The sequence below is a fragment of the Solanum dulcamara genome, chromosome 4, assembly GCF_947179165.1.
Source record: "Solanum dulcamara chromosome 4, daSolDulc1.2, whole genome shotgun sequence".
NCBI lineage: Eukaryota > Viridiplantae > Streptophyta > Magnoliopsida > Solanales > Solanaceae > Solanum > Solanum dulcamara.
In genome coordinates, this window is record NC_077240.1 from 14,309,529 (window position 1) to 14,330,887 (window position 21,359).

Consider the following 21,359-nt stretch of genomic DNA (forward strand, 5'->3'; position numbering starts at 1 on the left):
CATTTGATGACTTAGGGTGTTTACTCTTCTTCTTGAACCAACAATCTTTCTTAATGTGCCCATTCTTGCCACAGTTGTGACACTTGATATTTTTCTTACTTCTTAGTTTATATCTACCATAATTGTGATTCCCACTAAGGCCACATTCCATTGGTCTTCCTCTCACCATCGTTAAAGCTTCAGCTTGCTGCGAACTTGTTTGTCTGTCTTCCTTATTTTTGCATCGATTTCCTTCTTCTAAGATAGCGGCTGCAACTTCATCGAAAACTAGACTGTCTGTATTGTTTGTCAGGTTGATGATAGGTTGATCATACGAGTCAGGCAGACTTTGGAGTAGAAGCTCCGCACGTTCAATCCCTTCTATTTTGCAGCCCATTATTGTAAGTTGCGAATATAAAGTATTCAAAGTATTGATGTGTTCAGTAACCGACAAGTACTCTCCCATTTGAAGTGTATGCAATCTTCTTTTTAAATTTTTTTTATTATGCAAAGACTTGGTCTCGTACAATCCCGTAAGAGTATCCCATATTTCTTTTGCCGTCCGTTTTTCAGCCATACGAGACAACACTTGATCGGTTAGTGTTAAGTGTAGATCAATAATTGCGTTGCTGTCTATGTTGTTCCACTTGCTGTCATCAGTAAAGACTGTGTGCCTGCCTTCAATTGGAACTAGGCAATTGTCTTTTCTCAATATCTCTCTTATTTTTAATTTTCACAATGAGAAATTAGTCCCGTTGAATTTCTCAACGTCAAACTTTTTTGTACTCGACATTATTATTTGCTTCACACCCTTTTAAATTATTTCTGAATATTTTTGCGAACAATTGTGATAAACTGTACTGTCACCGAAATTTACTCTTCATGAAAATTTACTATTCACAGATAGTACCTTCACATAAAACAGACAGAATAACTGAGGGCTTTGATACTACTGTTAGGAGGAGAAAACACCACAATTAAAGTTTGATATGATAATAAATAATGAAGATAAATTGGACACGAGAATTTTACGTGAAAACCACTCAAACAGATAGAGGAGAAAAACCACGGGTAGAAGAATTTTACTATGATAATATGAGAATACACTGCTCTCAAATACAAGGAGAAAACAACAATAAACACTTCTTTCTTGTAAAAGAAATAACTCACTAAAAAGGACACTCAAGACTACAATATTTATCTTGGTGTATAACTCTCTTTGTGTTCTTACTCTTTTGGATTGTATTTTTGTGGGATGATCTAAATGAGGGCAAGAGACCCTCTATTTATAGGAAACTGGAAACGCGTAAAATATGCATTTTCGTGTAAAATACGCGTTTTCTTGTCAAAAGTTGCTAAAGAAGGCAACAACTTTTGAAACGCATAAAATACGCGTTTTCTTCTTAGACGGTGTATGTACACCTCCTTTTTTACTTTCTTGCACCTCTTACTTCAGGCATTTAACAGCTCCTTAATTCACATATAGTAGTATGCAGTTTTAGCAACACAAAGTAACTTGTTACTGCCCGTTAAACTTGTATCGTCAGAATGTATACTCACTCGAAGTGGAGTTCTTATAACTTGTATTTAGCTTGAGAATTTTAGCCTTATTCCTTCACAAGTATATTAAATTGTATCTTTTGAAACTAAATGTTTCATGATTAATATAGATCATTCTTTCACATGGGGCATGCCGAAGAGACATATGCCTGGGCTTTCTGTTGCATATCCAATTTTTAGAAGGGAAATTTATATAAATGTACTACATTAAGAAAATATTTATCATTTATAGCAATTATATTTTTTTTATTGAACACTTATAATATAATTTTAATACATATTAGCGAGAATAATTTATAAAACTCATATAATACAAGTTTTATAATGGATAATATATTTATCACATACTTTAATACACTTCTAATACATTGTGTCAATTTCTTACCAAACAAGTATAATATATTTTAAAACACTTATAATACATTTATATTGCATGCGTAATTCACTTTTAATACATGACATATATATCATAATATTACTATATATTGCTATAAATGGTAATAAATAAAAAGTATCGCTAAAATCAGTAATTATTTATTAAAAAATATTTTTCCGGGTAATTTTTCCGCATCTGCCCACAACATTTTAACATCATATCTCTCAACCATTCCCCCTCTTTTCGAGCATTTTTATGCTAAGTATTCTTATTCCACGGTGGAGTACAAGTCTATTTTGATGCTTAATTATAACAACTTTACTCGGGCAACAAATCCAACTTATATTGATTTTTATTGTCATCATCAGTTGGTTCTTTACTTATAGACCAACGTACCAATTCAACCGTTTATGAGTGGTTATGTCTATACAAAAAGTTGTCTTTCAACAGATACATATTATTTTTTGCAGGAATATAACATCACTATCTTCTGGTAGTTTATCAAAAAAAAAAAAAAGCAGATACATATTTTCTTGAAAATCACAACTTTTCGAGTGATGTACAAGAAAAAACATAACATTTCAAGTGACACCCTTCATGAAAGACACAGTCTTTCTGAAACAGACATATAACAAACGATATTCAAATTTCAAATTAGTTGTTTCATCAACTAGTTATCACCTAGACTGACCAAATTATAAATTTATTCATTGTCAATATCCACCAAGGATTTTGTGGGGGAGTTGAAGAACTATACAATTTAAATCAATTTACATCTCAAGTTCTTCAAAATTATTCTAAACATTAAAATTTAATATTGACTCGTAATCATAAGCCAAGCACACCACACTTAAAATATTTCAAGTATCTTTTTTCAAATAATAGTACCATTTACTCGAAAAATCTTATTATTGTTAAGCATAATGCACAATTAAAACATTAATATATCATCTCTAATATTTTTACCATGATCTCAGGTATATTTATTATTCTTCCTAAATAAAGTAATTCGTATGCATTTCCGATTTTTTGTAACTTTCTTCGTTATCATGCATTGCTTTGAAGTGCTTAATAATTTTCAATTGATACCAATATGCCAGACCAAAATGATCATAATTATAATTACTCACTTTGCGACTCCTGCCATCTTGGCGGGTTATAACGAATTCAGTCAATATCAATAGTGGAGGAAGAAGAGTAGTATCATTTTTTCACTTACTCTTAATAGTTTAATAATTCAACGAGCTGTGGTCTTTTGTCTGTTTGCGACCTTCAATGGGCAATTCTAAATTGACACTATCTGAAAAACAACATTCTTTAAGAGCCGCTTGAAAGTTCTATGAACTTGAAATCTCATTGCTTCAGGATTCTCCTAAAGCATAAAATTTGTTTACTACCATAATTAACCGTTGCTACTTGTAGTGATTTACTGGATTTGGATACAATCAGAAAATACCCTATACAGATTGGAAAGAATATAAGCAATTTCCTTCAGGATATTACAAAAGTCCATGTTTTATACTAGCAGATTTTCTTAGGCTACTTCAAGATAGTTCTCATATTTACAGAACTTCAAGAGATAAGTTTTCAGAATAGTCATATTCTTTCAAGAACATGTGTGTCTGTTCAATTTAAGACCTCTATATATTACAAACTATATATCAGTTAGTTAGATTGTTTTCACATTCCATTTTTGAAATAATTAATATCGTATATCTCAATGCAAACCTGTACATATATTTGTTCATTGAGCGTTTATTAGGATCATTCTTGTAAGATGTTAATTATTCACGCGTGAAGAAGTATATCTAAGTTGATGGGAATCCTCACCAAAATTCCTCATCGTCTGCTGATTTGAAGAAAGGAGAAAAGAAAATGAAGAAGACGAGAAGAAGAAAGGATCTTTGATGAAAAGTTCTGGTCTGAAGACAACTAGATCTTGTGAAATAAAAGGGAAAGTTAAACCACGTGTCATGATCACATATCGAGGCGGATCCAGGATGTTAAGCTTGTGAGTTTCTTCTTAGCCACTGAACCAACAACTCCTTTTTAGTTATAGATTTCCTATCAATATTTTGTTTTTCTATTTTTATTTCTGCATAAATACTTGTTGTGTACAGTGAAAATCTGTCAGAAAATTCCTCAATATAATATAGTTTATTTTTCTTTATGGTATCAAAGCAGTAGAAAATTTTCTACTTGGATCCTGAATTCTACTTGAATTCTTCAATATGGTTATCACTGATCTTGAATAAACTGCTTAGGGTGTGAATGCAGTCACGCATGCAACTATTTAAGCATTTACTACTTGTTATGACTTTCCAAATTCATATGTTTAAAGAAATGGAGCACTTAAAATCATTTCAATTTTCTAGTTTATCAAATGAAAAATCTTTATCCTTTCTGCTTTAATTTATTCAGGCTCATACATGTCCTTATGCAGGGCGGAGCCAGGGTACCGTAAGGGCTTCAGCCTAATTCCTTTCATCGAAAAATTATATTATTTCTTCGTGTATTTACCTTTTTATATTTTGAACCCCTCGGTAAAAATCATGGTTCCGCCACTGTCCTTATGCATTTGTATTCATTATTGTTTTAACTCTAGCGCTTACCTGCGGCAACGCGTCCTCTTTCACTCTATTCAACTCTATAATATGAGTTGGATTTTATATTTGTTCTTTGAACAGCTCATTATAACAATTCTCTGGCATGATCACCAACTCAGACTCTTGACTTCTGAAACAACTAATAAATAAAAAGAACTCTCTATGCCCCTTTGCTATTCTAAATTCTAATCTAATATAAGCGGCCTATCTATATCGAGATTCATTCTTGAAACATATGGACAATTTGGTAGTTTTCTTTCTCTCTTTTCTGCTCTTTTCACCTGTATATGGAAACCATGATTGCCCCCTGGATTCTATTTGTGGAAATAATCGTTTTGACATACGATTTCCTTTTGGATTAGAAGATCCGCAAAATCTTCAGCACTGTACATATAATCCTGGTTTCAATATTTTATGCAACAATCAAGGCAGAGCAATTTTAAGTCTTCCTGGTGCAGGGGATTTCTACGTACGCAATATCAACTACCTCACACAAGAAATTCAACTCTACGATCAATTTAATTGCCTTCCAAAACGGCTTACTAATTTTCAACTTCCTTCTTCTTTTGTCTTCAAGGCTGTTTCTTATCGGAACTACACTTTCTTGACTTGTTCGACAGATTTGGTCATGTCTCGTTTCAGTGTTATTGGTTGTATGAGTAATTCCACTATCTCCACTTTGGCTACTTCTTCAACTAGCCTTGCAAACCAAATGAAAAGTTTGTATAATTGTAGTGTAAATAACACTTTGTCTCTTCCTGTCTCGTGGACTCCTTTATATGAGGCAGTTTTTTCAAGTGACCTTGATAATGATCTTGTTTTAACATGGGATGAACCGAATTGCCAAGAATGCGAAGTAGACGGAGAACTTTGTGGGTTTAAGAATGCAACTACTGGAGAAATTCAATGCTTTGATGTTCCTGGAACAGGTAAATATCTTTTTATTTTTACACTAGTATAGTTTCCCCATTTACCAAGGTTGGCTAAGAGTGGCAATCATGAATCAACTCAGCTCGAATCTCGATTAGTTGAAGTAGGAAGTAAATAACATTAAGTTTGTTGTTCTTCAATAACGCAGTATGATATTGTTTGCTTTGAATCAAGTCCGTATGGTTTTTACCTTTATTTTTTGGTAGTATTCAGAGGATTCATTAAAGTTAAACTGATCCTCAATCTACATAACAGTACTGTTTCTTCATTCACACTTTGAATTGATTATACATTAAGAAGTAATAAGTTAATTAATTACCAGGGTTAGCTGAGAGAATTCAACGAAAACTATTTATGTGGCTAAGGACAATTTGACTTTTATTGTGTCAAGATATTCTAAGGGAAATGAAAAGGATAGCTGAGGTAGAGACTTTGAGGTTTTGGGGTAAGTTAATTTTTAAATGTCAAGTTGGCCCTTCTTATATAGTAGTCCCATGTCAAACTTTATGGAGGAATAATTAGGACATTTATATTTAAGTGTTTATGTATTATTCCACCAACTTTAAAATTGGCTGAGATCGTGCAGAAGACGGCGTATGTTATTCTATCACCTTAATGAAATTAATAAATTCAGAATTAACGAAAGATTTGGAGAATATTGAGATTCTGATTAAAATTTTAAGCTGAAAGGGTAAGGTTATATCACTGCACACTTTAGTTATTTGTGGAAATGGCTTATAACTTCATAAAATTTAAAGCCTTCAATATACATAAGCCTGAGCTTGGGGCATTAGCAATATTAAGTTTAGTAACATTAACATTCTTTTGTCTTAACGTCACCATAATTTTTTTTTAATCTTGCAGGCAGTACAAAAGGTATACAAATTTTCCGAATTGTTGCACTAGCCTTAGTGATGCCAGCCATCACATGTTCAATGGTTCTGACTTGTTACATCTGCTATGTGCAAAGTCGAGACAGCCGCCGAGCGGCAGCTGCTCTCCAGAACACTACTGCCGGTGGAGCAGCCGTAGTACCACAACCGGAAACGGCTATCGGCCTCAACGATTCGACGATCGAATCGTACACAAAAGTTGTCCTAGGAGAAAGTCGGAGAATTCCAGGGCCAAATCATGGAATTTGTCCAATATGTTTGGCAGAGTACAATCCAAAAGAGACAGTGAGATGCATACCTGAATGTGAACATTGCTTCCATGCTGAATGCATTGATGAATGGTTAAAGATCAATGGTACTTGTCCTGTTTGTAGAAATAATCCTTCCCCTGTTCATCTTAATTTTTCATAACACATTTTTTCCCCACATCTGATAGAGTTTTGTCTGTATATGATATGTATTGAAACTAATATTGTACCTCTCAATTCAAGCTTGTACATATATAATGCTCCTTGAACGTTTGTTAAGATCATTTTTGTAAGAGGCTTATTTATTTGCGTGTGAAAAAGTTTGGCTAGTTATCCGTGCTTGGATGTTTTGTTTACATGTGCTTTAAAATTGAAGTATTTTCGAGAATTTTTATGAAAGTCTTTTATTTACTTTCCTTCCATTACAGTTCAATAGTTTTCAATTGCATCCTAAATATTTTACCTATAATATGTTGGGTTTTTAGCGAACACTAGATAAGTAACTTGACTAGGGTGTTTGTACCATTGACGCGCCTCAAATGTAGTAAGTTGTAGAAAAGGATGTCCTGCGTGCATGAAATTGTTATCTGAAACACCATCGTTAAACCTTAATAGAATAATAGTTACTCCTAATTCTTTGGTTAACAGTCCAATTTACAAGTTTGCAATTTTTGAATTTCAAATTCATATATATATATATATATATATATATATATATATATATATATATATATATATACAAATATTTATATTCTTATTCTATATTCTATCTGACATAAAAAATAATGTAATACTCTATTTGTTTCAACTTATGTGATTTGATTCGAACTACAAGAGTCAAACTAACTAATTTTTGGTGTAAATTTGAAAATAGAATTTCTAATATTTTCTTGTCAAAAGTTGCTAAAGAAAACAACAACTTTTGAAACGCGTAAAATACGCGTTTTCTTCTTGGACAGTGCATGTGCACCTCCATTATTTGTCCTCAAACACTTAATCTTTTTCTCAGATTCAAGTTTCACCCGCGCTTTGAACTCTTTGAAAATCGGAAAAACATCTGCCTTTCTCTTGATTGGATACACCCAACTTCTCCTGGAGTAATTGTCGATAAATGACACGAAATATTTCGCTCCTCTTAGAAACTCTATCGGTGCTTGCCAGACATCAGAGTGGACCAGATCTAATATTTTCTTGCTTTTAGTAGAGAAACTTCTAAACTTCAATCTATGTTGCTTACTAGTAACACAATGCTGACAAAAGGGTAGTGAAATATTTTTGAGCCCTGAAAGAAACTTTTGCTCAGCAAGAATCTTCAAACCTCATTCCGATATATGACCAATTTACGATGCCACATTATCATTGATTCTTCAAATGAACTTGCTGACGCGGTTGATGTTTCTCCTTCTTGGTGTGTTTCACCTTTAAGCACATATAGATTTGCAACAAGTTTTTTCGCTTTCATCACTACAAGTGCTTCTTTTGATATTTTCATGATTCTACCATGAGTCTTATATGAACACCCATTATCATCTAATTGTCTCAAAAAAATAGATTTTTCCTCAAGTCTTTTACATGTCGTACCTCCTGGATGGTGCGTATCGTGCCATCATACATCTTTATTTTGATGGACCCAATACCAATAACATTCAAAACATGATCGTCTCCCATGAACACAGAGCCTCCTGAGATATGTTTATATTCATGGAACCATTCTCTCCTGGAAATCATGTGTCATGTTGTTCCTGTGTCCAAGATCCCGAAATCAGTGAAACATTTTCTGCCTTCATTATTTGATATTGCTTCACTATATTAAAGATCACAATCATCCGAGGTACTTGCAACATTTCCTTGAGCATTTGATGACTTAGGGTGTTTACTCTTCTTCTTGAACCAACAATCTTTCTTAATGTGCCCATTCTTGCCACAGTTGTGACACTTGATATTTTTCTTACTTCTTAGTTTATATCTACCATAATTGTGATTCCCACTAAGGCCACATTCCATTGGTCTTCCTCTCACCATCGTTAAAGCTTCAGCTTGCTGCGAACTTGTTTGTCTGTCTTCCTTATTTTTGCATCGATTTCCTTCTTCTAAGATAGCGGCTGCAACTTCATCGAAAACTAGACTGTCTGTATTGTTTGTAAGGTTGATGATAGGTTGATCATACGAGTCAGGCAGACTTTGAAGTAGAAGCTCCGCACGTTCAGTCCCTTCTATTTTGCAGTCCATTATTGTAAGTTGCGAATATAGAGCATTCAAAGTATTGATGTGTTTAGTAACCGACACGGACTCTGTCATTCGAAAAGTATACAATTTTCTTTTTAAGAAGATTTTATTATGCAAAGACTTGGCCTTATAAAATTTCGTAAGAGTATCCCATATTTCTTTCGTCGTCCGTTTTTCAGCCATACTAGACAACACTTGATCAGCTAGTGTCAAGTGTAGATCAGCAACTGCATTGCTGTCTATGTCGTTCCACTTGCTGTCATCAGTAAAGTCTGTGTGTCTGCCTTCAATTGGAACTAGGCAATTGTCTTTTCTCAATATCGCTCTTATTTTCAATTTTCACAATGAGAAATTAGTCTAATTGAATTTCTTAACGTCAAACTTTGTTGTACTCAACATTGTTATTTGTTTCACACCCTTCTAGATTGTTTCTGAATATTTTTGCGAATAATTGTGATAAACTTTACCGTCACCGAAATTTACTACTCACAGATAGTATCTTCTCATAAAACAGGCAGAATAACTGAAGGCTCTGATACCACTGTTAGGGAGAGGAAGCATCATAACTAAAGTTTGATATGCTAATAAATAAAGAAAATAAATTGGACACGAGAATTTTACGTGGAAACCCCTCAAACAGATAGAGAGAAAAAACCACGGGGTAGAAGGATTTTACTATGATTATATGGGAGTACACTGCTCTCAAATACAAGGAGAAAACAACAATAAACACTTCTCTCTTGTAAAAGGAATAACTTACTAAAGAGGACACTCAAGACTACAATATTTATCTTGGTGTATAACTCTCTTTGTGTTCTTACTCTTTTGGATTGTATTTTTTGTGGGATGATCTAAATGAGGGCAAGCGATCCTCTCTTTATAGGAAACTGAAAACGTGTAAAATACGCGTTTTCGTGTAAAATACGCATTTTCTTGTCAAAAATTGTTAAAGGAGACAACAACTTTTAAAACGCATAAAATATGCATTTTCTTTTTGAACGGTGCATGTACACTTCCTTTTTGACTTTCTTGCGAAGCGTGCATTATTTATGATAAAATAAAAAGTAGCAAACCAAATGTTGTACTATCATATTTGCACCACAAGCGAAAAGCCGATAATATATAATAAAGGATTTATGTCTAAAAAGCAGCTCAAATTACACTTTCATTTGAGTTATCTTAAATTAGTTTTCACATTTTGTTGTTTTCCTTTTATTTTTTCTTGGATTTTTACCTTTGATCTCTTCTCCATCATTGCGTAACTGACGACGCAATATTATATAATTATATTGATTGATTGTCTTCTGTTTTTAATTCCTCAAGTTTGATGTGAAGCTCATAAATTCCTCAAGTTTTAATCATGAAACTTTCTTGCCCGTGTAATTGATGGCGACATATAGATTTTGAAGTTGAAATTTAAAAATTTGACACACTTTTGAAGTTGTGATTATTGAAACTTGAAGTTGTGTTTGAACATATATTTTTATTTGAAAATTTTTAAAGTTTCAATCATTTTTGAGAATTTAAAAATATTTAAAGATCAAATTTTCAAAATCTGATCAAATAAATTTTAAAAATAAAATTTTAAAATATACTTCTAAAATTTATGGAATGTGACCTTTTGATTATTCGAAATAGTCGAGTTGTTACATTTAAACAATCGAAATTTATTGAAGGGCTTTTGGAGATGCGCACCGGTCCATCGGAATTCATTTTTTATTTATTAGTCAAAATTATCATCAGTCCATTTGAACATTCAGTACCTTTTAATTAGTTATTATATGGTTACCAATCATGATTATAGAAGTAAATTATATATTGGTTTGTACTATATCAGAGAGAGATATCCTTGTGATTTCGGATATTAGATAAGCATACATGCTTTTTACAATAATTGTAATATACAAACAAATTAGTTTTCCTTTACTTGTTCGTTAAAATTTCTTTAGTTAAATTGTTCCACCAAATTAAAAGAAAAAAAATGGAAACAATTGGACGAAGTTCTCTATAATTGTCAAACCTCGAAGACTTAGGGTGTGTTTGATATAAGCAAAAATATTTTTCATTTTTTATTTATTTTTTGGTGTTTAGTAAGTAATTAAGCAAAGAAAATCGTATCCACTTATACAACTTATTTTTCCTTCTCTCATTAGTTATTGAGATTTTTTTTTATCACATTCCAAACACATCCTTAAATAAAAATGTGCCAGGGGGTATAATCGACTTTCGAATTTATTATATAAATTACGGTAGGCATCACACCGGAATAAACAAGATTCAATTGGATCATATTAATTATAACGTCGCACATCATTAACCAAAAAAAATTAACAACTAGTACATGATCATACGTATACAGAGTTGACTTAAAATAATATACGTCATGATACATTGATGCTCTGGCAACAAAATTCATTGGAATCTAATAGTATATATAAGCATCCTGCTTTTAGATGATTCCAGATTCCAGAATCATGGCAACAAGTCATCAATTAATCATTTTCGTGCTAATATTTACCATATGTCTTGTTGTACCATCGACGTTGTTAGTAATCTGTATAGCATTTCGTTTCCGCATCGCAGGCATTCACCGCCAATACCAAGACAATGGCGGTGAAGCAGGGGCTGCCCGCGTGGTTGGTCTTGATGAGTCAACGATTCAGTCTTACCGAAAAATTGTGGTTGATAAGAACGAATCGAGTTGCCCGATATGCCTGGCGGAGTACATTGCCGGAGAGATAGCTAAGTGTATGCCGGAGTGTCAACATTGCTTCCATATTGATTGTGTTGATAAGTGGTTGAAGTTGAATACTACTTGCCCTGTTTGTCGAAAGTGTCTCCTCTTCTCCAAATTGCATCACAACGTCGTGCCTAATTTGTAGCTTGATGTTCATAAATTTTTCCTTTTGTTACAAAATCATGTCCATCTATTGTCTCTATTTTATTTTATTTTTTCTTAACAAGAAAAATTGAACTGTCACCAACAAAGTGAAAGTTTATATAACCAACCAACGAGCTACTAAGATTTCTCATGTCCATATATTGTTAAATTCGACATGTAAACAAATTTGGATTGAATCGGTGAGATTTAAAAGCTTTATATACTATCTCAAATTGATTATAATTTTCTAGTAGTATTGTCTTAAACATAGGAGTAAAGTTTATATAAAGTTTTTGACCAAGTCGTAACGAGTGACACTCTTGATTCAAGGTATTTCTACCATCGATAATAGACCACAGACTACCAAAATTAGCGTACTTATTGACTTTTTCTCCATTGTAGTTGTGATCCATATAAGATATATTAGTGTTCTGGAAGGATTTAATTACCCTCCGACTTGCTCAATGAATAGTGGTGTTGATTTTTTCAACGTTATGATTTAAAATTATTCACTTCTACTTCTCAAGGGGATGTGTGTCCGGTGGGGGGTGGGGATATAACTCAGCGATCCCTTTTTCCTTCTGTTTTATTTTTCCATTGAGTTTGATAAATAGGACTTTATTGAAGCTCAAGGGACAGTGATCCTTCCTCTTTCTTTTCTTTTTTTTTTGTCAAATTATACTGAAATTAATTCATGCTTTAAACAATAAATTGCCAAAAGTCTTCTCTTCTTCTGCAAAATGATTATGATTGTATTTTTTTGTTACCTTGATACTTAATTTATTGCTGAAGAGGCAAAGAATATTAATTATGCTTTGCACGTATGTTCTCCCTTTTTCTCAATCCATAAAAAGGCTATATGGAAGCAATTATTAGATGATTTTTTTTTTTTTTTATTAGTATTATAAATATATTGAATGTGTGGATTATTCATTTAGTTAATACATGAACTTTTTACGTTTTTTTTTTTTTGATAACAACTATGAAATATTATTAGAAGTAACCTTCAACATAACTACAAATAAAGAGCACTCAACTGTTAGTCACCCTAAGGAAGGTGTCAAACAGTCAAGCCTCAAGAAAACAAAGCAAAACTAGCTAACAACTCAGTCGTCACATGAATTCTTTACAACTCTGTGCTTTCTTTGATGCATTAAACATTTCTAATCTAATGTTTATATCCTTTTTGATCTGTGTAACAACTTTCTCTGGCTGTATATACATTAATCGAATTTTCTTCCAATTTCTAGCTCACCAAATATTGTAGTACATGGCCCCCCATATTGCTGCCAGAATCTGCTTTTTAAAACCATTACATCTCTTCCTTTTTATCGTCATTAACACTCGTGTCATATTTCCTGCATTCAGTGTGATCCCTGTCCATGCTTCCAGTCCTTGTTTCACCTTCTGTATACATTCACAATGCCAAAACAGGTGACTAGCTGATTCCTGGGCTTGCGTATTACATAAACAACAGTAAGTGTTATCTATAGGAATATTCATTCTTTGCATCCTCTCCTTAGTAAGGAGTCTATTCTGCACAACTAACCATACAATGAACTTATGTTTTGGTTGAGCTACCACACTCCAGATTAATTCTGCTATCCCCCATCTTCTTTGCTCTCTTATCAGTTTTAAGTAGCTCTGAGTGATCGAATAATTCCTACTGGAATTAATTCAGTACTTATCATGAACATACCAGTTCTTCATTCTCTCATTTAAGGAATGTAGTTTTCTCCAGTACTAGCTGCTGTCGGGAGGGGCTTTGTGTGTCCAAATATTTTTATGTGCCTTTATATATAACCCATGGACCCATTTGACCCATAGGGATTCCTTTCCCATAAGAAATTGCCATAAAAGTTTACCAACTGAAGCTATATTCCAGAATCTGCAATTCTTAACATTCAATCCCCCTTCCTTCTTTGGATAACATATTATGTTCCAAGCTACCAATGAGACCTTTCTCTTCGTTTCTATTGCACCCTATAGGTATTCTCTACACTTTCTATCCACCTCTCTAAGTATACTTTGAGGCAATATGAAGATAGATCCTCAGAAGTTATATATTGAGAAAAATACAGCATTTACTACTTGAAGCCTCCCAGCATAGGATAACTGTTTGGAATAGGATATTGTCATCCTAAAGATGATCTTATCCACAAGCTGCTGACATTCCAGTTTACTCCACTTCTTTGAAGAAAGTGGTAATCCCAAATACCTGATTGGAAGTTTTCCAATAGAAAAATCAGTTCTCTCCATTATTTGCCTTTTGACTGTATCCTCCACACCTGCCAGGAAAATGTTTGACTTGTCCATACTAGCTTCAAGGCTTGTTACTTCACTAAAGTGTGTTAATGCTTCCATTACTCTATTAATAGAGTTTGTTGTTCCTTCACAAAAAACCATCAGATCATTTGCAAGAATCAAGTGAGTCAATCCTGATGCTTTACACATGGGATGAAATTTGAAATCAACAATATTACTCATTGTCTTCAATCTTCTTGATAAATATTCCATAACTAGACCAAATAGAAGTGGTGACATTGGATCACCCTGCCTCAATCCTCTTTGCCCTTCAAAAAATAAACCATTACTTTCCCATTCACTTTGATGGAAAATTTTGCAGACGTGACACAAGTCATGACCATTCTAATAAACTTTTCAGGGAACCCAAATCCAAACATTGCCTCCTCAAGGAATTCATATATACATATTTCTTAGGTTTTATGAACTATTTTGAATAAGTATGTATTCATTAATTTGGGCATTTAATATCGTGATTTTTGGAGTGATTTTGCAACCTATAAATAGGATTGTCACTCACTATTGTATTTAACACTTGAATAGAAAAAAAAAATTCTCCTTCATCTACATTTTTTGTCTTCTTCTCTTTATACTTATATTATTTAAGCTTAATTTTACAACAATTTGAAGATGCAAAACTTACAAATACGTGATATAAAAAAAATTGGACTTCTTATGAGTACAAGATGTTGTTTCCTATCTATATACAAGTGTTAGTATTTTGAGGGCTTGACATAGAGAGGAAAGTTGATTATGTATTTTACCAAGTAAATACTCATAAAATAAACTCTGGTCCAAGTCTTTCTGTGTCTTGCTTTGCTGGAGAAGACAAAATTATATAAAGTATGACAATGGAGAGATATCTACTATGTTAAATTAATTAATGAGATAAGTGTCAAAAACATATCTAAACAATTCACTTTTTGAGTTTCATATCTAAACTATCACTTATTAGTTTGAGAAACACTCAAACTAATAATTTGTGACATCACACTCAACATGGACAAAAACAAAAATTAAATCAATTATTAGAATTAGTTAAAATTAAAAATTAAAATATTACTAACAACCCCCTCCCCCCCCAAAAAAAAAAAAAAAATTATAAAAAAAAATATAAAATATTTGTGTTCTCCACTCCATCACTTTCTCTCACCATACCCCTCCCCCTTTCGTCAAATAATAATTTAGATATTATTTTTATTTTAAAAAAATTCTACCCCATCCCAACTAAGCCTCCATTTTCAAAAAAATTATATATATATCCATGTGGCAAGATTTTTTCAAAAAATAGAGAGAGTAGAGAAATTGTGTATTACACACACTATTGAGGTGTGTTTCTCAAACTAATAACTAATAGTTTAGGTATGAAACTCAAAAAATAGAATAGTTTAAATGTATTATCTCTTAATTAATTACTCGTGAACTTCCTTTAAAAAATTTCTCTTAACAGAAAAGTCACAATCTCCAGAGATGAAACCTATGATGAGCATTTTGAGCCTCTTCTTCTTTCTTTTTCTTCATCATAGTTTCCTTAGTAATACTCAAAATATTTCTTCATACATTTCCAATTGTGGGAATCTCACCATTAAATACCCTTTCCAATTACAATCCCAAAACACTCAAGAAAATCCAAACTATAATAGGTTTTCCCTAAGATGTACTGATCAAGGCAATACACTTCTTAATAGTCCATTTTCAGGAGATTATCTTGTACAAGAAATCAACTCTTCCACTAAAGAGCTAAAACTCCAAAATCCCTCTACTTATCCAAGAAAGCTTCTATATTTAAACCTTTTTTCTTCTTCTTCTTCTTCTTCTCATAATTATACCTTCTCCTTTTTATCTCATTTTCATGGAGATCTTCGACTATCGTGGGATGTTCATCTTGATAGTAACAGGACAAGCAGAGAAACCAGCAATTCCAATGTTCCAACTCCAAGAACAGGTGAATTTATTGTCTTGTATAATGATATACTAGAACAATTCTGGAATTTTTATTTTGTGGATTTTTTTTTCTAAGTCTAATCATTGTTTATTGAATGAATTGAGTAGAAATATTGTAGCAAACAACTGTGCGTGTTATATAAATTTTACCTACAATTACCTTTAAAATGATCAGATTTTAATGTGCCGACCTTGTGTAGCTATCAGCCTATCACACCTAACGCTTTGGCGTATACGAAATGTCAGACGAAAAGTCCCAAGGTTTTAGTCTAACGTTTGTGCTTCACTCTTTTTATTTTTTCTACACACACAAATAATTTTATGTAGTATTAGTTGATATTGAATTATATTATATAGCTATTATTGATTTTACAACGTATATGATAAGTTGCTTGAATTGACAGATAGAACTTCACATAAAGAAATAATCTTGATCTTTTTCGTGGGTGTGTCCCTCGTTTTACCATCCGTTCTTTGTTTAATCTGCATTTCATGCCGAGTTTTTCTCGAACTAAGCCACCGCCGCCAAGTGGCCGCTGCCAGAGCCTCTATGGAGAGCTTAGCACCAATGCCGATGATTGTGATAGAAGGGCTTGATGAATCCACGATTCAGTCCTATCCCAAAGTGGTTCTTGGTGAAAGCCAGCGAATTTTGGGAATAAACGTTATGACTTGCGCAATATGCTTAGGTGAGTACAGTGCAGGAGAAACACTGAGATGCATACCTGAATGTGAACATTGTTTTCATGTTGAATGTGTTGATAAGTGGTTGAAGATGAATAGCACTTGTCCTGTATGCAGAAATTCTCTTCATTCATGATCTTGTGCAGATGCTTTATAGCTTCAGTGACTTTGACTTGAATCTTGTATTTCTATAAATATTTTTTCTCAACATAATATGAACAATAGATTATACGTGCTTTGCATTATCGAGTCTAATTCCTGCATCCATGCCAGCTCCAATGTCGAAACTATTCTCTAATTTATGCTTTCCATTCGACGTTAAATACTGTTGTAGCATGATAGTGAATATAACTAGATTTTCATGTTTCTAGTTCAAAAATGGAAAAACATGATTGTGAATATAACTGAAGAACATAAAAAGGAAACTTTATGTACCGAAGATTCTTGATTTGAGTCATTTTTCAAAAACCATCACTGGTTGGATTCCGTTTAGAAAAAGATGAATCAAGCAAATCATGGCGATACAACAGAAAATTCAGAAATATCGGAACCAAATCAAGATTAGTCACTTTTTATTACTCTAAAAGGTGAATTACTGCTGTTCGTCCTTGGAAGTTGTTGAAATCTATAGAAAAATACACACGCATATCTACATAGTAAGTCAAATAGAGAATAATAAGCTGACGCTTCAAACATGAGGTTACAATTACAACCAGCTACAATAGCAAAACAAACGACCACAAGATTACTTCTTAGCAAGCAACTTCTTCGGAAGCATCTCCAAAGGTGTGGTTTTGAGTAAGAAAAGCCTGGCTGCACGCTCTTGCAGAGTGCCTCCACACTTCAACCCACGCGCTTGAAGTTGTGACTTTAACCTCTCCATACCAAGGACCTAACACAACCAAATCAAGGTACATTTAGTTAGGAATTACTGGCAACAAACACTACTGCATTCACCAATGAACAGTAACACAAGCTTATAGGTGACTAGGAAAACAGAGATCAGACAACGATATCAATGCCAAGATCATAGTATATAGTCCCAATTCAAAATAGCAACCAATTATAGATCCAAATGTATTCATGTCAAACTTCCATATTGTTATCTGAGACGAAGAGTAAAGACTTAGGGCGGTGGCAGATGAACCAAGCAATGCCCTAAGGCCTGAGTTCCAACAAGAAGGGAAGACCAATAAACAGAAGACCCACAATCTTATTCCCCTTATAAAATGAACTCACTCGCAGCAAAGACACATAGGTACCATTTGATTGTGGATAGGAAAACCAAGTTACCAGAAAGTTAATTATTTGCACTTTTAGATGCATTTAGTTTAAAATAAAGTTATTAGAAATGCGCTTAAAACTTCACCAAGGAAAGATTTCCTCCAAAGTCCTGCAAATGTAACGGAAAAAATTGAACTGCCATTCCCTTTTGAACAAAGAATACTAGTGAATAACTTCCCTGCTCTTTATTTTTTTATTTCACTGTAATTTTTCAAGATTCCTTTTCCAGCAACTTTGTTAACATCCAATTGAAGCCATAAAGGAGTTCTATACTAGTCACTGAAGCGATATCACTGATTCAACATTAACAACACAAATTAGAAAAGCAGCAGTGCCATCAGCTATGAAAAGTAACAGCAGAAGATAATAAATTAATATCTCAGACGAAGCTAAAGATGATAACAAAAAGTATGGACCATGACAGATGAAGTGTTTATTAACCCTCTCAATGGTTTCAATCTCAACGGTTTCAGTTTACCGTTTTGGGACTCAATCCTGCTTATTAAGCCACAAAGCCACACACCCCCAAAAATTATTTATTAACTGCTATTGATCTCACGGGAAAGGCTATGCAAACAAGTAACAATTACCGAATTGTGCAATCATTAGCAACTTTTGAGACACTCAAACAGAAAAATTGTAGAATTAGCCAAACAGAAAAATTGAAGCACTGTAATTTTCAGTTTGATTAACAACCAGTTGAGAACAAATTGTTACAGCAATCAGAGAAAGGCTTTAAAGATACGTATTGAACAACACAAATGTACGAAGCAATGTAAATCAACTATACTAAATCAGAGAATATGCATACCTCCAGTTCCGCCGCTGAACTAAATTCCTCGAAATTCAAAGGTTTTTCCAAGTCTGAATCCTTTGAGACTGCATCTTCCTGAGGAACTTTAATAGGGCTAAAATTATTACTGGGTTCTGCAGCATCGTTTTCTTTCACACCAGAGCTCACTTCCACAACAATTAGCTCAGAAGTACAAGATGCTTCTTTTTCTATTTGAATACTTTCAGTCACAGATGCAATATCAGTGCCAAAAGTAGAGGCAACAACATTCTGCCCAATATTTTCTGGACTGTCTGGAGTGAGTGAGGACAGACTTTCACCTTCAAGGTGAACTGCCTTGACATTGACATCTTCATCAGATTCAAGATTCTTCAGAAGAGGAGTATCCTTTTCTTCCTCGGAACCGCTCTCAGATGCACCACCATCAACTTTTCTGCCAGTCACAGAATCCAAACTTCCCTCTGCTTCTCCATTGGAGTCTGAATTGCCCCCATTATCTATGACAATGGATTTGTCATTCCCTTCTTCTTCATCGTCACTGTCATCGTCATCTAGATCCTCGCTATCACTATCACCCATTATCCTCTTACCCTTCCTACCAAAATCACAAGCTTTAAGTTATAATTCCTTTTTTATAAGGTAACAAGTTTATTGAAAAGATGAGAAAATTCTGCATATAGATTATGTACAAAAATGTGTAAAAACAGCGGAGAATCATCAAAGAAAAACATTATTTCTACATCTTGCACTCAATCATCTAATCATTCAAAAATTTACCAGGCTTCTATAAGGCAGGTAACATGTGCAGTTATGAGTGTTTAATATAAAATTTACAAGGTTTAGGCAGATTTGAACCTGAGAGACACATCATGGCTCTCCTACCATTTCATTGACCATTAGGTCTAATCCTTTGGATTGTTTAATACATAATAAAACAGAACAGTGACTACTCCACCAGTTTATATTTAGAACAAATTGAATAGTCAAAATATTAGGTCAAAGGGGAATTAGAGATAAAAAAAATTCACAAACCCATTCTACCTAATGATCTTATGATCCAACTACAGGATAACCAGTATCATTTTACCCAAATAAGTAAATAAATAATTATATAAATAAATAACAAAAAGAGAGAAGCAGGAAACCAGGAAGGGGGAACTTCTTGGCCTTAAGAATGCTGATAATGGATCATTTCCCTTCTCAGCCCCTGTTTGCCCAACATCAGAGCGAACAGCTAAAGTGTTAAACTTGTTAACTGAAATCTATTTCACTCACTGAAAAGAACATAGATGATATTCAATTGTTCAACCCAAGATATGGCTACCAGAGAGAAACTCAGTTCAACATAAAACATCTCACCTAAACCACAAACTAGTTGGGTCACCCATGAATCCTCAATGACCATTCCTCATTCCAATACTAATCCTCAATAACCATTCTTCATTCCAATACTAAAGATTGAGGCTTTTCAAAACAAATTAATAGTTCTAAAAACGAAAGGGCAAAAAGAATGCAAGAAGTTAAATGTGACAGGGCTTACCATATCTTGAGCTTTTTGTAATCTGATCCATTGAGTTCAACCCCCTTCCTTTTAGATGACACGAATCCCTTGAGGGACTCCCTAACTGACCTCTCCACTTCCTCCATACACTTAGCAGAATCCTCCCGATACTTCTGCACATACTTATCCGTGTTACTTCCAGTGACTCCCTTTTTACCTTTTTTCGCAGCTTCCTTGGCATTCTTCTTAAGAAACTCCTCCGCCATCTTCTCCAATTTCCTCTCTTCTGCTTCTGCTCTCCACTCTTCCAGCTTCTTCTCCGCATTCACATGCCTTAGCCTTCTACCACTCATATCCCTACACGCGTCGAAATTATTCGTCTTCTTCTGCCCTGCCTTGGTTGCCGCTCCTCTCAGCAATGAACCGAAACCTCCTTTACCACCCCTGAGCCGAAGCAACAAACTCACCACAACCGGAAAATTACCCTTCTCCGGAGACAAATTTGTGAAATTTTCTGGCGACCCATTTATAATATTTCGGGTTTCGTGCAACCCGTTTGCGAGATTTAGGGTTTGGTGGTCATGAAGAGGGTAGAATGAATTGGAAGGGAGTAGAAGCTGAAGGTGAGAAGGAATTGAAGTTAGGGTCTGTATTTTGTGCTTTAGGGTTAGGGTGGAGATGTATGGGGTAGTGAAATTTAGAGCTTTGTGCTTTCCATCGAGGAATTTAACGAGAACTTGATGAATCACTGATCCTTCCGTCATCTCCATCGCCGGCTGATTGATTTGGTAGTCTCGCTTCTGTGATTGTTCGCTGGGACGTGCTTTCAACCGATCGGCCAATTTGGGGGAAAAGGAAATCTAAATATCCTTATTTTGAATGGTATATATGGGTGCGGTCGAATTCATTATTGATTAGGAAAAGTAAAAGAAAAAATGGATAACCTTAAGCCGGGTCGGTTCTTGTTTTTAGGTTGCTTTTTTTTTTGTTTTAAATTAAAGTAAAAAAGGTCAAAGATTTACAGTTATAATAACTTCAATTGTCTAGTTGCGAAAGATTTGACAAAATAAAACACCACTTGAATTATATATAATAAATATTTTAAAAATTCACGATCCACGGACTGACCTTTGAGGCTCACGGGTTGAGC

General features: G+C 33.9%; 3 protein-coding genes across 3 annotated transcripts; 2 read left to right on the forward strand and 1 right to left on the reverse strand.

Moving 5' to 3' along the window:
* The first annotated feature begins 4,733 nt into the window (after positions 1-4,733).
* On the forward strand, positions 4,734-6,810 carry LOC129884728 (putative RING-H2 finger protein ATL21A). Its single transcript, XM_055959014.1, has 2 exons — positions 4,734-5,450; positions 6,316-6,810. The coding sequence occupies exons 1-2, from the start codon at positions 4,757-4,759 to the stop codon at positions 6,753-6,755; spliced, it is 1,134 nt and encodes a 377-aa protein (XP_055814989.1). The 5' UTR covers positions 4,734-4,756; the 3' UTR covers positions 6,756-6,810.
* An 8,617-nt stretch (positions 6,811-15,427) lies between these two features.
* Positions 15,428-16,860, forward strand: LOC129886461 (putative RING-H2 finger protein ATL21C). Its single transcript, XM_055961156.1, has 2 exons — positions 15,428-15,948; positions 16,352-16,860. The coding sequence occupies exons 1-2, from the start codon at positions 15,474-15,476 to the stop codon at positions 16,765-16,767; spliced, it is 891 nt and encodes a 296-aa protein (XP_055817131.1). The 5' UTR covers positions 15,428-15,473; the 3' UTR covers positions 16,768-16,860.
* Positions 16,861-17,175: 315 nt separating this feature from the next.
* LOC129886460 (uncharacterized) lies at positions 17,176-21,108 on the reverse strand. Its single transcript, XM_055961155.1, has 3 exons — positions 20,249-21,108; positions 18,727-19,303; positions 17,176-17,523 (listed from the first exon to the last, which is right to left on the reverse strand). Exons 1-3 carry the CDS (start codon positions 20,977-20,979, stop codon positions 17,377-17,379), a joined length of 1,455 nt encoding a protein of 484 aa, XP_055817130.1. The 5' UTR covers positions 20,980-21,108; the 3' UTR covers positions 17,176-17,376.
* Between the last annotated feature and the right edge of the window lie 251 nt (positions 21,109-21,359).

What these genes read in the sequence shown, in the direction of transcription:
- LOC129886461 (XM_055961156.1), top strand. Translation starts at nt 15,474, where the DNA reads ATGAAACCTATGATGAGCATTTTGAGCCTCTTCTTCTTTCTTTTTCTT. An exon ending in TGTTCCAACTCCAAGAACAG is followed by an intron (nt 15,949 to 16,351) that starts GTGAATTTATTG and finishes TTGAATTGACAG; the next exon opens with ATAGAACTTCACATAAAGAA.
- LOC129884728 (XM_055959014.1), top strand. Translation starts at nt 4,757, where the DNA reads ATGGACAATTTGGTAGTTTTCTTTCTCTCTTTTCTGCTCTTTTCACCT. An exon ending in CTTTGATGTTCCTGGAACAG is followed by an intron (nt 5,451 to 6,315) that starts GTAAATATCTTT and finishes TTAATCTTGCAG; the next exon opens with GCAGTACAAAAGGTATACAA.
- LOC129886460 (XM_055961155.1), bottom strand. Translation starts at nt 20,979, where the DNA reads ATGGAGATGACGGAAGGATCAGTGATTCATCAAGTTCTCGTTAAATTC. An exon ending in TACAAAAAGCTCAAGATATG is followed by an intron (nt 19,304 to 20,248) that starts GTAAGCCCTGTC and finishes TGATTTTGGTAG; the next exon opens with GAAGGGTAAGAGGATAATGG. An exon ending in GTTCAGCGGCGGAACTGGAG is followed by an intron (nt 17,524 to 18,726) that starts GTATGCATATTC and finishes TGGTTGTGTTAG; the next exon opens with GTCCTTGGTATGGAGAGGTT.